General features: G+C 42.1%; 1 protein-coding gene across 1 annotated transcript in view; it reads right to left on the reverse strand.

Moving 5' to 3' along the window:
• The window catches only part of BCAS3 (BCAS3 microtubule associated cell migration factor), a 498029-nt gene that overhangs the window by 18804 nt on the left and 463890 nt on the right, over positions 1 to 15335 (reverse strand). Inside the window, exons 24-25 of the mRNA XM_065418107.1 lie at positions 11876 to 12043; positions 3360 to 3425 (exon numbers count right to left, since the gene is read on the reverse strand). Of these exons, the coding sequence (XP_065274179.1) occupies positions 3360 to 3425; positions 11876 to 12043 (234 nt within the window). The remainder of the gene's footprint in view (positions 1 to 3359; positions 3426 to 11875; positions 12044 to 15335) is intronic.

Consider the following 15335-nt stretch of genomic DNA (forward strand, 5'->3'; position numbering starts at 1 on the left):
TTCACGATACAGAGAACAGTACATTAATGACCAGAGGCTGGCGTAGATGCTACACAGAGGCCAGAACGGGGATTTAGCTACTGCTAGCACATTGTTTCAAGTTAAGCAAAGGGACCGATTTTTAAAGCGTGTATAAAATATGTGCTGGGAATCTACATTAATGGAAGATGCTCAGATACTATGGCGATAGGCAACAGTATAAAACACTGAGATGATTAGATAGATAGATAGATAGATAGATAGATGTAATCCTCTCCCCTCACCAACCTGGAATCTGGCCAGCCTCCCCCCCCCATTCTACAACCACTACTTCAGCATCCATCCATCTATCTAAAATACTTATAGGCCCTTCCCCCCATTCATGCTTCACAATCTTTAACATATTTATCCCCATAACACCCTGTGAAGAAGAGCAGGGCTATTATACCCAGTTTACAGTTGAGGCATAGAGGGTATGTCTACACTGCAATTAAAAACTGCAGCTGGCCCATATCAGTTGACTCAGGCTTGCGGGACTCAGGCAAAGGGGCTGTTTAACTGTGGTGTAGACTTCGGGGCTTGGGCTGGAGGCGGGGCTCTGGGACCCCGTGAGGGAGGGGGAGGGTTCCAGAGCTCGGGGTCCAGCAATTTAACGGCCCCTCAGCCTGAGACCCGGAGTCAGCTGACATGGGCCAGCCACAGGGGTTTAATTGCAAGGTAGACATACCCAGAAGGACTAAATGACTTGCCCAAAGTGGAGCAGGGAACTGAGGTGCAGGTACCACCTTAACTGCTGGACCATCCTTCCTCTCCTACCAGCCAGACTATAACAACAATGGTGGCCTGCTACAGACTCACTACACAAGGGCTTTGGCCAGGGGATCGGCGTGATCTGGACTCACTTGCTAATATCACCCTTCCCTTAAGTCTGCAGCAGTGCTCTGCAGCATGGAGGGGATGTACAGTTTCCTGGTGTGGCCTCTTTCTGACCTGCCCCCTATGCAGCAGAACCACATTCAGTCCTGCTACTCTGGGGACTTGGTGCATCTGTGCAAGGGATTTGCCCTTTAAGGCTCAAATACCTTGAGCTGGTGTCTAAGGAGGTAGGTGAGAGGGCTCTGGGATCTTCTTTACACTGTTCAAGCAAGAGGGCAGGATCCCTCCATAAAGCACAGGCCTGTGCTAAGATAGCACACTAGCCTGTGCCTTCCGTCCCCAAGCTGGCTACTGTTAATACCAATGAATACTCTCAGCCTTATTCTTCACTGCTGGACTCCAGTTTTATGCTGATGTAATGAGTTCTGTGTATTTACACTGGTGTAAAACTGGAGTGGTGAATCAGTCCTCTAGCACTTATGTAGCACATTTCATCCATTGCTCTCAAAGGACTTTACTAAGTGGGTATTATTATCCCCATTCTGCAGATGGGGACACTGAGGCACAGCTGTTTGCCCAAAGTCACAAAACAAGTCTTTAGCACAGCTGAAATTGGAACCCAGGTCTTCTGACACCCGGTGCACTGGGCCGTGATGCTATCAGCAGCGAGCGCTAGCCAGCAGATGGTGGATGCAGAGATGTTGAAACCTGCAAAGTACACATGTACCCATCTCATGGAATGCAGCCCTGGCCTGCCAGATCTGTGCACATGCCTTCATCCTCGCTCTGCTATCATACCACCAGTCAGAGCAGGATTTGGCTAACAAAGCACCTGTAAAACATCAATCTGTCTCAAATGCTGGATGGTGGGAGCCATTTACCCCTACCCAGAAATACTCAGACCCCAAGCTGCAGCCTACATACAAATAGCTGCAAGCGCCACTAAAAAGAACCACAGAATTATAGGAGTTAGAGATGGGGAAGTCCTACTAGGCTACCCAGTCTTCTACCCCCTGGCCAGTGCAGGATTGTTCCCTCTAGTAGACTCTCTAGAGCTTTGTCTTTGTCTTTTAAAAGGAATATTTAATAAAGGAATAAACATGTAAAAAAGCCAAATGGACGGTGCTCCAAACCACGCAATGCAATTAGAAAATGACTTTAGAAACTTGTTGAAATCAACAGATGTTGCGGGTACCAACATATATTTCATTAAGTAGCAAATGCCATCTTGAGGGATTGACACTGCAAAGTACTGAGCGCCCCCAAGCATAGAAGCCAAAAAGATGCTCAGCTACTTGAAGGATCAGGCCCAAACGAATCCCTCCAATGGCCTGCTCCCATTCCCATTGAAATCAATGGCAAAAGCCCCAGTGATCCAAAAGGCTACTGCTTTAAAAGGATAAGAGTGTATAGGACAGACAAACATGAACGAAGCCACACTAAAAAGAAGGGTTGTTCAGAATTTCATGTGGAACTCCAATGTACTGCGGTAAGAGAATTAATCTACTTAATCATTTGAACAACAACAACAAATCTCTAAGGAAAAAGTCAATTGTTTTCCTGCTAACTGCTTTGAGACAAAGCAATGGAAGGAAAATGTCCAGTTCCAATAATGTCATAACTTGATTATAGTCTGCACAGAAGACCTAAAACACTTGGAGAACAATGAGTAAGAAATTAAGTTTCAAATTAAGTGCTGGCCCTACAGCGTGCCACTTCTTCATATTATGACAGGAAGGATGCTGCTGGGCTCATTTCACATATGCTAGCGGGTGATGCATGGATACGGTAATCATTTAATCACCTCCTACATTTTTTCCATTTCTTTCTCCAGGAGGAATGACAAATCTAGAAATGTGATTCCACTTTGTTTTATTATTATATTGATTTTCCTGCCTAGAGAAAGTGCATTTGTCCTCTAAACCGGCACACTGGCAAGAAAGGGTTAACAAAATGTTTATCACAAGGCTGGCTTCAGAGTTGAAAGTAATGTGATCAGTAATGAATTTTGTGTTACATTAGGTTGTATAAATGGACAGACAAGCGCAGACAACAAGTGGCCAGGAGTCGGGGCTAATCTAATGATGTAAAAATAGAGACAGCACCAATTATACTTGGGGCCAGCTCAGAGCTCCTGCAGGGACTGCAAATGAATAGGTACAAATCAAATTACTGACTAATAGACGCACTACAAGAGAGGGCAGTCAATGCTAAATGCATTAGGGCCTTGTGACCTCCCTGCTCTGAACAGCAGAATCCTAAATTTGACTTAAAAAAAAAATCAAAGAAACTCTTGTTTGGTTAAGAAGAGAGATAAAACAATGTTGCTTGTTAAATGAATTAAAACATTTAATTTTTTTTTTACCCTTTGTTACCATCTTATGTGAATACTGGACATTTCCGAAAACCTTTTCAAAGCTGACAGCGGTTTTGCTTTTGAAACAACAAGAAATATTCTCTGTGCAAAAGTTAAGACCTGATAACAATGCAGTTATGTTACATACCAAAACATTTCAAAGCCATGTGCCTCTCTGTGGAGATGTTTTTTACTGCTACTTCAACGGCTGTGTCTGTATCAAAAATAAAATATGTCTTTAATTTGTTTTTAAATAATAATAAAAAATAAAAAGGATTTTCCCAAAACAACATTTGATTATAAATAAATGCAATTGACCAGCTTATCACATGGTAGAAAGTCAGAGTTGTCTCTTGGTACGCACACACCCTTTAGAAACATCACGAGACTTGCAGCTTCTTCTACAAATGGCAACGAACCTAAATTCACACTGAAAATATTTTTAGTAGCGGCATCATCGTCTCCATTCAAAACGTCCCTAAATAATGTATGGCCCAAAAGAAACTTCAGTGAAAGATACAGTCACCCCTTTTCAAGCTCTGTGCAGCTAACAGAAGCTTTAAAGGGGAAATGGCTGATTTGGCAGCATGTGGCTGGAGAACCTCGCTGTTCCCCCACAGTGCAGGTTTAAAAGTGGCTAATAGCCAACATTCCAAGGATTTGGTAATAGTTATTAAGTTAAAAACGCATTTGTTGGCCCTACTGCGTGTATGAGTTGTCTGCTAATGGAAAGTTTATGGACAGTCACATAAAATGCACACTTGTGTGCAACTTGAAGTTGTCCAGGGACGAAGAGAATGGGAACCCAATTTTAGGGTATCTAATGTATTTAGCAGGATGTATATAATTTACCAGCTAAGATAGGCATACATATGCAGCACATGAAGAGACAAAGCTCTTGAAAGCAGACACAGGGTGTGCTAGAATGGAGATAAGAATACACAGACACTACACAGAAGAAAACTACAGGGAGGGCAATGACTACAATTATGCTGAAGAAATTTCAGAAAGTTAAATCAAACCCATTACAGGGTGGAATTTAAAAGCTATCAGACGACACTAAACACCACACGTCTGGATACATTTTCAGTGTAGCATGCAGGAAATGTGGCATGCAGTGCCAAACCCTCAGACGGTGTAAATCAGCGCAGCTCCATTGATTTGTGGGAAGATATACCAGTTCCTCAGCTGGTGAAAATTGGTGTGTGATGGCTGTCACGACTGATGGGAGATACACATTTATATCTCTGAACAGTGCTCATAATGGACCTGGAAGAACTTACATTGCCATACAGCGTGTGAGAGATAACTGAATGAGAATCTGTTAATGTAATAACGACGGTAAATGTGTGCTTCTCCTACGCTGTGCTTTGAAAAATATACCTCTGAAAGACTCCTATATATTGAAAAAATACTGAGACTTTATTCAGATGAATCTTGTGATGTAGAAATTGTTTGGAGCTCTTGGAGTTATCCAAGGGGAGAATTTGGTCTCGGAGCCTGGGATGAATGCCCCAAGCGTTCAAAGCCCCCTTTTAGTAGAAATGTCATTTTATGTGTCTGTGTGTTTGCTGTGCAAGCTGCCTTTGCATTGAATCTGTGCAGATGTCTGAGTGCCTAAAATGCCCTTCAGACGGCAAATCAATTACGTTGAATTTTTGTCCACCACCCAGTTCAAGGTTGGAACTGAGAAAAGATTGACAGGGAAGAGACAGAACAAAATTCCCTTAGTTAAAATAAAGGAAGAAGGAAAGGAAAGAAGAGGAAGGAAGGGACGTTGTCTCTTAACTATTTACAATTCAGGCTCTGACAATCACTGTGTGTGGCTAACTCCATTCCTGGACTAAACATCCAAAGATAGGTGTCTACTCATCTTTGAGTCTCCACACACAGAGCTTGTGACCTTACCCATTTGTTCTACATAGAAGTTGTTCAGCATTGGCAGAATTCAACAATCAATGGGAATGAGATTCATTCGCTCCTCAATTTTAGGCAGATGAACATCTTTTTGAAGTCAATACATGCATGCATTGTGCCCTTTATTGCTTTTCGTGAACTTCAGAGATAGGCGCAAACCACAACGTTCATATAAGGTTTTCAAAAACTTCCCCTCCCAAAGCTCGAAGGTGTTCAGGTCTGGGATTTTGGTTCAGCTCAGGGTAACAGTATGGTAACCAGATGCAACATTTGATTCTAGATGTGAGTTCGGATTCTGAGCTTTCCTAAAGTTTTCTCATACCAATCCTGAAGTTCAGAAGAACTTTGCTTGATCTCACACGGAAAGGCCACCTTCAGTTCACCCAACTGCAAAATGGGCACCTGATCCATTGTGTTAAGGCAGTCAGAGGCGGGATGATGTGATGCTGGCCACATCATTCTCTTGTGTACCATTGGCTATGAAACTGCTTTCCCTCAACCACGTCAGCCTGCTGAGCCATTGGCTCAGAGGAACTTTGACTTTTTGACCTTTTCTGTTCCTAAACTTCCAAAGTTGGTAGTTAACAGATTTTGCATTTTTGCAGGGGTCTCTAATAAAAAAATTACCTTGGCCTTTCATGGAAACTCAGCTGTAGTCACATTAGAATTGGCTTAAAATATTTCCCTTTAAATTCTGTTCTTACTGCTCTATACAAATCTTGTTGGGTTTTTTGACCATGATAATGGCAATGCTAAAAGTTTGCTGGGGGCAAAATTCATAGCTAGAGTTGGGCCCAAGCTGCAAAAATTGGGGATTTTTCTGCAGTGTCTGAATACATGATTTTAGCTTGAACCCCTCCCTGCTCCTGACACATGATCCAAATTAATTTAGAGAAATAGATTATTAGTTTGCTGCATGATTTAGGATGCAAACTGAACTAATGCAAGGCTCTATGTTTTATGATCAGTAAGAAGGCACACATCCTTACAAAATCTTACAAATATATAGCAACGGAAGGATCCCAAGATTGCCAAATAATGTGTGTTTTGGTATTATTTGCAAAATAAAGTAGATATGAGCCAGCAATATAACACCGAGGCTGAGATACAAACAGTAATGGGGAAGATTTAGCAGACGAGCACTCCAGTATGAACTTAGAATCATCTGAGGAGAGTGAGTCAGATTCCACACTTACGAAGTCCCATTGACTTCAGTGGCATTACGCTCATAGTACTGCATTTGATGGGGGCACTGGTTGTGCCAGCATCAAGTCTATCAATGTAAAGCAGATTCCCTTACCCTATGCTAAGAAAATATCCCAAACAGCATGAAATATGCTTGTGTTGTTTGTGTATGTGTGTGTGTGTGTGGGGGGGGGGGGGGTTACAGGTGATCGGTGACTTATTCTTTGCAGACAAGTTTCTCCCTTCTAGACTATTTAATGAATTAAATCTGTTGAAAGTATCTATCGCTGCATTATCTATGTGCTTTATAGAAATAATAGTAAGCCTGCAAAATTGTTGAGAATTATTCTTATGCTGCGAAGGCACGCTGAAGTCAATAGGGCAGAGGCAACTCAGCCTATGGGTTAAACCTCTCCCCAAGCCCACCCAGGGGGCAGAGTTGCAATTCCCTGCCTCCCCCTTTGCTGCAAAGCTGCAGCAGAGCCAACCATGGCCACTACTGCTGCCCCGAGGTTGCAGTAGTTCCCATTGCTCCATGAGATTGAATGGCCAATGGCATCGTGGCAGATCCACTGGCCGCACCATGCTCCTCACATCCCTTAACTCAGCTGCTCAGGGAAGTGGACGGAGCTCCTATAGAGCTGAGTTCCACTGTATGCATGGGGCACGTTTGTTATGTGGTGTTGTCCAGATCTTGCCCTCCACAGAATCAAATTGCCCTGGGTTCTTTGCTTCTGAGACCCACTACACTTACAGAGGAGGGGGGCCGAATTTGTCCCCTACGGTACTTAGCATATTTACCTCTAACACCACACAGAAGTGTGAAACTGCACAGCAGAAATACTCTTCCCTGGTTACACTTCAGACCGCTTATTTTTAAGCACATTGCAAGTCTCTCATCCCATATTGTGGACTAAATTCCTGTTTTAAGTCTAGAGATGATCAAAAAGATCTGGAAGCTTAAGAAATGTACATTTGGGAAGCCTGCATCAATTAATGCACTTACTGATTATAGCAACAGAGAGTCCTGTGGCACCTTTAAGACTGAGGCTAGGTCTACACTACCCGCCTGAATCGGCGGGTAGAAATCGACCTCTGGGGGATCGATTTATCGCGTCTCGTCGGGACGCGACAATCGATCCCCGAATCGATGCTCTTACTCCACCAGCAGAGGTGGGAGTAAGCGCCGTCGAAGGGAAGCCGCAGAGGTTGATTTTGCCGCCGTCCCTACAGCGGGGTAAGTCGGCTGCGATACGTCGAATTCAGCTACGCTATTCGCGTAGCTGAATTTGCGTATCTTAAATCAACCCCCCCCTGTAGTGAAGACCTGCCCTAACAGATGTATTGGAGCATAAGCTTTCGTGGGTGAATGCCCACTTCTTCGGATGCATGCACCCATGAAAGCTTATGCTGCAATACATCTGTTAGTCTTAAAGGTGCCACAGGACTCTCTGTTGCTTTTTACAGATCCAGACTAACATGGTTACCCCTCTGCTTACTGATTATAGTACATTTTTGGGGTGGGTGGGTGGGAGGGGAATTACCTAGGGTGGAATTTATATGTCAGACTTGAGACAAAATAATACATTGCTACAGCAGCATTTCCAAGTAATAGAGCAGGTAAGAAACAAAGAATTAGTTAATATCTACTGCAAAAAATGGACCTTTGGATTATGAGCATGTGTTTCAAGTGTACTATTATAGGTATCAATCCTGCTTACTATACAAATCTACATGCCAACTATGTCCTAACTGTTAAGGCATTAAAAGAATCTATTTATCTCTTGCCATTAAGAGCATGTCAGAGCCAATTGAGCACTTGATGTCTCCCTGTCCATTCCATTGTCCATTTCTTCGTCTGTCCATCCAGACACTGAGAACTAAGCATACAGCATATGTTTCAATTCAGTGCTAGTCGTTTTCATTCTTTTACGCCACAGTTCACATACAATTTTGTGGTTTAGTAAATGTCTTTAAAATGTTTTTAAACATTGTGTCTGCAAAGTATTCAAGAAGCATAAACAAGGATGAAAGCCAGCCATCACTTTAAGTCAAAATAAGTCACTTTTAGGATAATTAGAGATGGGGATTATAAATTCTATAATTTTGGGTCCAACACGGCACTATAAATACTGTATTTGGAGTCAGTAGCAATATAGAAACTAATGGGAGGGGGAAGCAAATTTATGGTGTTCCTCAGCACAGATGTCTTTGCTATCATTTCATCCGACTGACAGGGCGGACAGGAATTCTAAGAAGCAAGGGCCATGCTAAAAGTTTGTGTGTTTTTATAAAAGAGACAAATGGCTAATTCAGCCAAAGACTGTCAAGATGTGGCTAGTTTTTTGGGGGGGTTAAAATAATCCTACTTACTAGGAGCCAACAAGGACACTCCTCTGTTTGATCTGGGAGTGATATATCATCAATTTATCTTTTTCTATTTCCTAACCAGTATATAGCTGCTAGCCCTTTAACGTGATACGCAGCTGTTTGGCAAATGGCTGGTTGCCAGTCTGTCTGAGAAAAACTACCCCATGTTACTGATGCGGGTTGATTCCCTGGGCAAGAGGATCTTCCACATCTCAACACAGTAGGGCAGCACACTTTGTAAGGCCATTCGATAATGTGGATCTCATGAAAGGGGAAAGCTGAGTTCAAGAGTTGAGATGGGGTGGGAATGTGGGGGTGAGGTGCACATAGGAGTTCAGAGCCTTAGGAATCAGTTTTATCTCCTGTATGAAACCAACATTTGCCAGGATTTGAGCCTCGAATCCCAGTTCCTGAGAAGAAAATGTGGTACTGACTAGACAGAGCCCTATGCATAACAACAAACAACAACATGGTTGAGGGCTAATATGCATGTAACTCACAGGTGAGTTGAGGTAATGCCAGTGTTACCTGCTACTACACTAGGATACCTAGAGTTCATGCTTTTGCATGGTATATATCTTACACTGTACAAAGATTATCCATAGGAAAGATGTATATGCCTGGGGGGAAAAGAGGAGAACGGTCTTTTTGGAAGACTTTTAATTTAATGGCTTCCCTCTGAAAATTGTTCACCTTTGTTTTCACCCTTATAAGCCTCCTATATGCTAAATACTGTGGCCTAAATTTCATCTTTGTTATGTCAGTTTAACCCCCCAATAAAACTGATGCCCATTGCAATTAGTGGGGTTGCACTTGTGAAACTGAAAGGAAAATATAGCACTAGGTTTCCTTCTTATTTTTTGATTTATAATCTGCAGCCACCAAAGTCTCTGGGTGCACTTACAAACATCAGCTTCTGAAGGGGAAAGTCCAACTTCTTTGGGTGAACTACCCATAACGACAAAGCAATTCTCTTTCCAGAATGGAAGTTTCCTAATATTAGAAGACTTTTTTTTTTTTTTTTTTTTTACTCTTTCCAGGTACTGGATCCAGAGCTCTTGCAGCTCCTGTTAAAGCTAATAGGCCAGATCCTGTCATGTGACTGAGCTGGAAAGTGTGCAGGACAAGGAGGTGTGTGCTTGAAACTCACCTCTTGACTCCCTTGGTCTGGCTGCAGCTTGAGTAATATTCTAAATGTTACTAGGCTGTGGCAGCCACAGGGCAGTGAAAACACAGCTGGGGATTAGTGTAGTGCCAGGGTGCCCCATTTTCTCTGGCCATTCCTCCTTTTTCCTGCTCCGCTGGCAGCAGGAGGATTGAGTGAGGTAAGAGTCCCTAAGTTAGCTGAACATCACAAGAGGCTCCTTCTTAAATGGTGATGGATCTTCCTTGGGCTACTTAAAGCAACTTTAGGGCCACATTACACTAGTGGTGCAAAGCAACCATGCAGAAGCATCTGGCCCCATATTTGTAAGGGTATTTAAGGCCCATATAAGGTCTAGCTGAAGGATAAGAGCCAGCCCCCACGAACTGCAGCGTCACTAGTCACCTTAACCTAGCATCTCCAGATTGCTTTAGCTGTCACAGCAAGTATCATCCTACAAAATCCACTACCCTTTGAGAAGGCTGTACAATGCACAGGCTGGGGGTGTAGATGGCCCGTCGCTTTATATGGACGATGCCCCTCCAAAGTGCATTATAGCTGGTATCAATACGTACCAAAATAAATAAAGCACTTGTAGAGCGTTTTCCATTTTTACAGCACTTTGAAACTGTTAGAGGATTAAGCTCCATAGCAATCCTGTGAGGTATCGTTATCCTTAACTGACAGAGGAGGGAATCGAGCCAAAGGGATGTTACGTAACTTGCCCAAGGCAGCAACAGGAATAAGTACAAGAGCTGGAACTGGAACCCAGATCAAGTGCTTAGATCACCACTTTCTGTCAACTGCCAATCTTAAACCATCACTTAATTCCATCGTCATCCAGCAACGATGTATAAAGTCCGAGAGGTTCCAAACAGGTCAAAGATTACCAGTGTGGGATGTAAAGGTTGCTTCTGGACCAAGAAGGCCAAGTTATATTTATTTGACGTGACATGTGCAAGCCCCAGGTTTTCCACTCCCAGACTCTTCTTCCTTGAGACAGCAGGGACTGGCAGCCCTATGACAAAGGTGGAGTATCTTGTGTTGCTCAACAGTGACTCCACTGCAAATTAAGGGTCAGCACTGATGGGAGTCTTATTCAGTTCTCTACAGCTGGATCAACAACAACAGGGGACTAATGGGAGGTTAGTGGAATGGGGAACCCTCAGGAATACCTGGGGGACACAGCAGAAAGAGAAAAGTCAGTTTCTAATATACAAGGCCTTACATAATGCCAATATGTTGGCATGTTCAGATGTTACTGTTATAGCTTGTTCTTTTTTTCTTCCCAGGCATCTCGCCAAAATGAGGACATGGTGACAAATGAGTGGGCATCTGATATTAGAAGCTACCACTGATATTAGCTGCTGGTCACAACACGAATAGTGCACAGATCATAGACAGATATGTCCTTTTACTAGAGGGTATTTTTAAAACAATTCAGAATTAACAAGAGAAGTAAAACCCACAACTACTCTTAGCGCTAGCATTTCTGAGCGATTCCTGTCTCTAGGGCCGCTGTGAGCAGTGTAATCTCTGAAGTGCCATTCCATTTATGTAAATACACTGTATAATTTATCAATATAATGGACAGTGATGAAGATGGATTAATTTGGATTACAGAACCAGCAGTATATAGTGGCTTTACAGAGAACAGATAATTACACAGACAGAATCTAATTTGAATGTTGTTTTGATCATTGTCTGCACAAGCAGCAGTTTGCAGAAAGCATCTGATGCTAGGGGGGCTCAACTCTTTGGGCCCACGTCACCAGAGCAATACAGAAAAAAAAAGCCTAAAATGTTAACATTTCTCTTAAAGTCATTTTGAGGATTGCAAGATTCTGTACTTATGTGATCTGCCAATATTTTCTTCCTATTAAAGACTGCTCCCATGGTTGGGGAAGACTCTCGCAAAAGCCATGAAATCTCAGAGGTGTCATGTGTGTGGTTTGCTGAGAAAAAGGGAAGCAAAATTTTAACGAGTTAAAAAAAAATCACCATTGGGTGAGATGTATGTGATCTCTGATCACACTTCTTCTTTGTACCTGTTCCTGATCCCACTATGTCCCTGCTGGGTGACTCAGACATTGCATCAGCCAGCCGTTCCCGAAGGCCCTCTTCGGTGTGCTCAATGGAAGACATGTGACGGAGACCAAAGCTCTCAGGCCAACTTCCACAGACTTCCAGCAGGGTCACGCTTCGATCAAAGGCACCTTTAAACAAACAAATGGGAAATGCTTGTTGACTAGTGTAGACACCAGAACTAATCTATGTCCATACCCATAATATGTTAACATTGCAATAATTCACAGAAAAGGACGAACTGTTTGGAATCTGAGTTCACAATGTATCTGAAAGACAGATTTTGGCACATTAATTAAAATAGTGACGTTAAAATACACAATGCGTAGCAGAAACGGGTAGCTACAGCCTAAACTAGTAGCCTTTTTTGATCATTTGAAAGCAAAACTGTCAGGTTAAAAATCATGGGCCTGATTCTGTTCTCACACTAGTGTAACACAGGAGGAACGCCTATGAACTTAATGTAATTACACTGGTGTAAAGCCAGTATAAGTGAGAGCATTTATTTTTTTAAAAATCTGTGTCTATGTCACTAATAACATCTTAGGCAATTGAAAATGAAATTTTTAAAAAAATCGGATTTGTCTTTTACTAGGTATTTGTTGAACTTTTTGCATTCCTCTTATCTTGGACAATGAAAATAGACTAGTTGTTTCCTTTTTGCTAACAGTCAAAATTTCTAGTCAATTTCATTTTCATGTTCTCATGCACCAGCACAATATTGTGCTGTTTGGGCTTTGAACACAGCTTTGGAGGGTGGAGTGTAATGTTAATTCTATTTTTAAAAAATGTTTCCAGCGGAATAAAAAAGCACTTCTATTGATCTAAGTTTCTGTGTGAGTGCGTTTCTACAAAAATGACATTTTAGGCCAAATAGACCTAAACAGCGCCCCTTTAATCAGTGATGCAATAGTGGAGATGCTGGCTGTTGTGACAGAGTGCAATGATACAGTCTCCAGAAAAGATACTTAAACTAATTCCTTAACTTGCAGTTGTTTCCTAATTCAAAATAGTACATGATGTTCTGCTGAATGCAAAGATTAGATTCTGAATCCAAGATCACTTCAAAGTACAAATTAAAATGATTCTACTTTATTATACAGCAAGTCTTCTGTGAAGGCTTACTTTAAATCATTCCCACTTGGAACAAGATTACAGTTATGCTTCGTTGCTTCAAGCACATACCATTTACTCAACTATTAGGAAACCGAATATGCCGCATTTATTGTGCCTGGTTTCTGCCAGCCTATGAAGGGGAAAAAATGCAAATGCCAATGTTTCTCAAAGTTAAAAGTACATGAAACACGTCCTTGTTATCAGGCCTTTGGTTCTCCCCTTTGATCAGCCGTCAGAAACTATCTACACTTGTACACTGTGACTGTACAGCTTCACAGCACACTCTCTGCCAATGACAGGTGGTAATAGAAAGGGTGAGAGACCAAGCCCTGCGGCAGGCGTCCCTTCCTCTGATAACGTCCAAAGTACTGGGTGATAACCGTTAGTAAACACTTGGGGAGCCAGTTAATCCATACATCAGCAAAGAGGGGCAGATAATTTTGAACTCTAATAGCATGGACAAAAGCACAGGGGATGGCATTCAGGGATTTATATGGGCTGCAATGGTGACTTCTGGCTCCTGAATTTCATCAGTGCATACAGCTTTGATTTATCTCTTTGCCTGGCTGCAGGGTAGATTCCTGGCATTAGAAAACCATCAACACTGCAATGAACCTCTACAGAATGGGAACGTGGCTCTTGTGCGACACATGCACTTGAACGATGGATGAATCCCGGGTTGAACCTATAGGAAGGATGACCAAATATTTCAACTTTTTAATGGGCCTTTGGATTAATATGGCTTCTCCAGCCATTTAGTTTGTTTTTTAAGGAAGGCCTACAAAGGCCCTTTGAGAAAACGCAGCAAGGCGGGGGAAGTTCCCCTGTATTCGGATTTATGCATCGCATCCATGTTGCCAGCTTCCCTAACTGTATACGAAATAGCAAGTTTTGGCTCTCTTTTTTTTAAACTTTTCTTTTCAGAATGTTCTTATATTGCTTTATGGGGCCAAATCTGGAGGCCCTAACTCAGCTTCTACTCTGCCAATCCCCCACTGACTTCAATAACTTTTGCTAGGGCCATGTAAATACCTGGATAATCATTATGGGACTTTTATTACCAAATGCAAATATAATATGGTGGAGGGAGGACTGTCAGAGACTCCCCCAGGTTTTCCCCATTGAGTTAGAGAACGATAATGAGAGATCTATTCTTTATTAGTGTCAGCTCTTATTCTGAAAGCAAGAAGCTAAACAATTCCTGCCGCTATGAGCAGACATATGAATAATAAAGCAAATGTTTTTTGAAGCTCTGCCAAGACGAATGCATACGTGCACAAGTAGAAACTTCACAGAGTGCCCCTCTCTAGTTCCAGAGATACTTGAGTGAGAGCAAAGGAGACAAGTGTAGCATTACCTCTACAATCAGGGCCCAAGAGCTGCCAAAAGTTCTTAGCAGCAACGTGTGAGGTGCAAGTGTTAATGTAAATGCAGGTTACAGGGATTAACTGCATCGAATGCTTTCTTGTAAAATAAACTGAAAGGCTTATGAAGCTCTAGTGTTATCTTTTCCTCCCTTTTCACTCCTTTTCCACATTATGTGTACATGTCTGGTAATAAATTTCATGTCAGGGCATCTAGCTACGATTCACCCACCACAACTGTAGGCCCAAACTTGATTATCAGTCTTTTAATAGCACGGAGTGGAGGTGCAAAGGGGCTTTATGCTGGCAGATAATCTCTGCCTGGTGTACTGGGCTCCACAAGTGTATTCTTACTTTATTATGTAACACTGATTTGTTAAACTGGCTCTACACCAGAGCAACACACAAATACTCTGAAAAGAGCTAACAGGACTATGGAGTGTTTGAGAGTCTCAGAAAATCATAATCTATTACCAAACACAAAAAAATCAATCCATCCATCTTTATCCATCCATTTATCATATTCACACAGCGCCAATCACTGTATTATCTAGGTGCCATAATGGAGGAAGGAGTAAAGATGGGCCATAACTGCTACCATTTATACAATTCACACCCTCCCTTGGCAATTCAGATAAAATGGAACCTAACCTCAAACCACCCAGGATTATTTTGTACTGTTAAGCCAAAATCACCAGTTTTGCCTGTCTTCACAGTAAAAAGTCTATCCTGAATTTCCTCAGGAAGACTAAGATTAGTTGCCATGTATCTTCAAATATGCCTTGCCATTGGATCAGTAGACAATAGTCTTATCAAAGGGAAATAATTCTCCAATTGCAGAATTAAGAGCAGGATATTTTTACACTTTGGACAACAGTTTTGTGAAGTGTATGAAATCACTGACGGGCTGGTTTCCAAAGAGTTTTAATGTTCTTTGCCTTTT

Source organism: Emys orbicularis, chromosome 17 (assembly GCF_028017835.1).
Source record: "Emys orbicularis isolate rEmyOrb1 chromosome 17, rEmyOrb1.hap1, whole genome shotgun sequence".
NCBI classification, from domain to species: Eukaryota; Metazoa; Chordata; order Testudines; family Emydidae; genus Emys; species Emys orbicularis.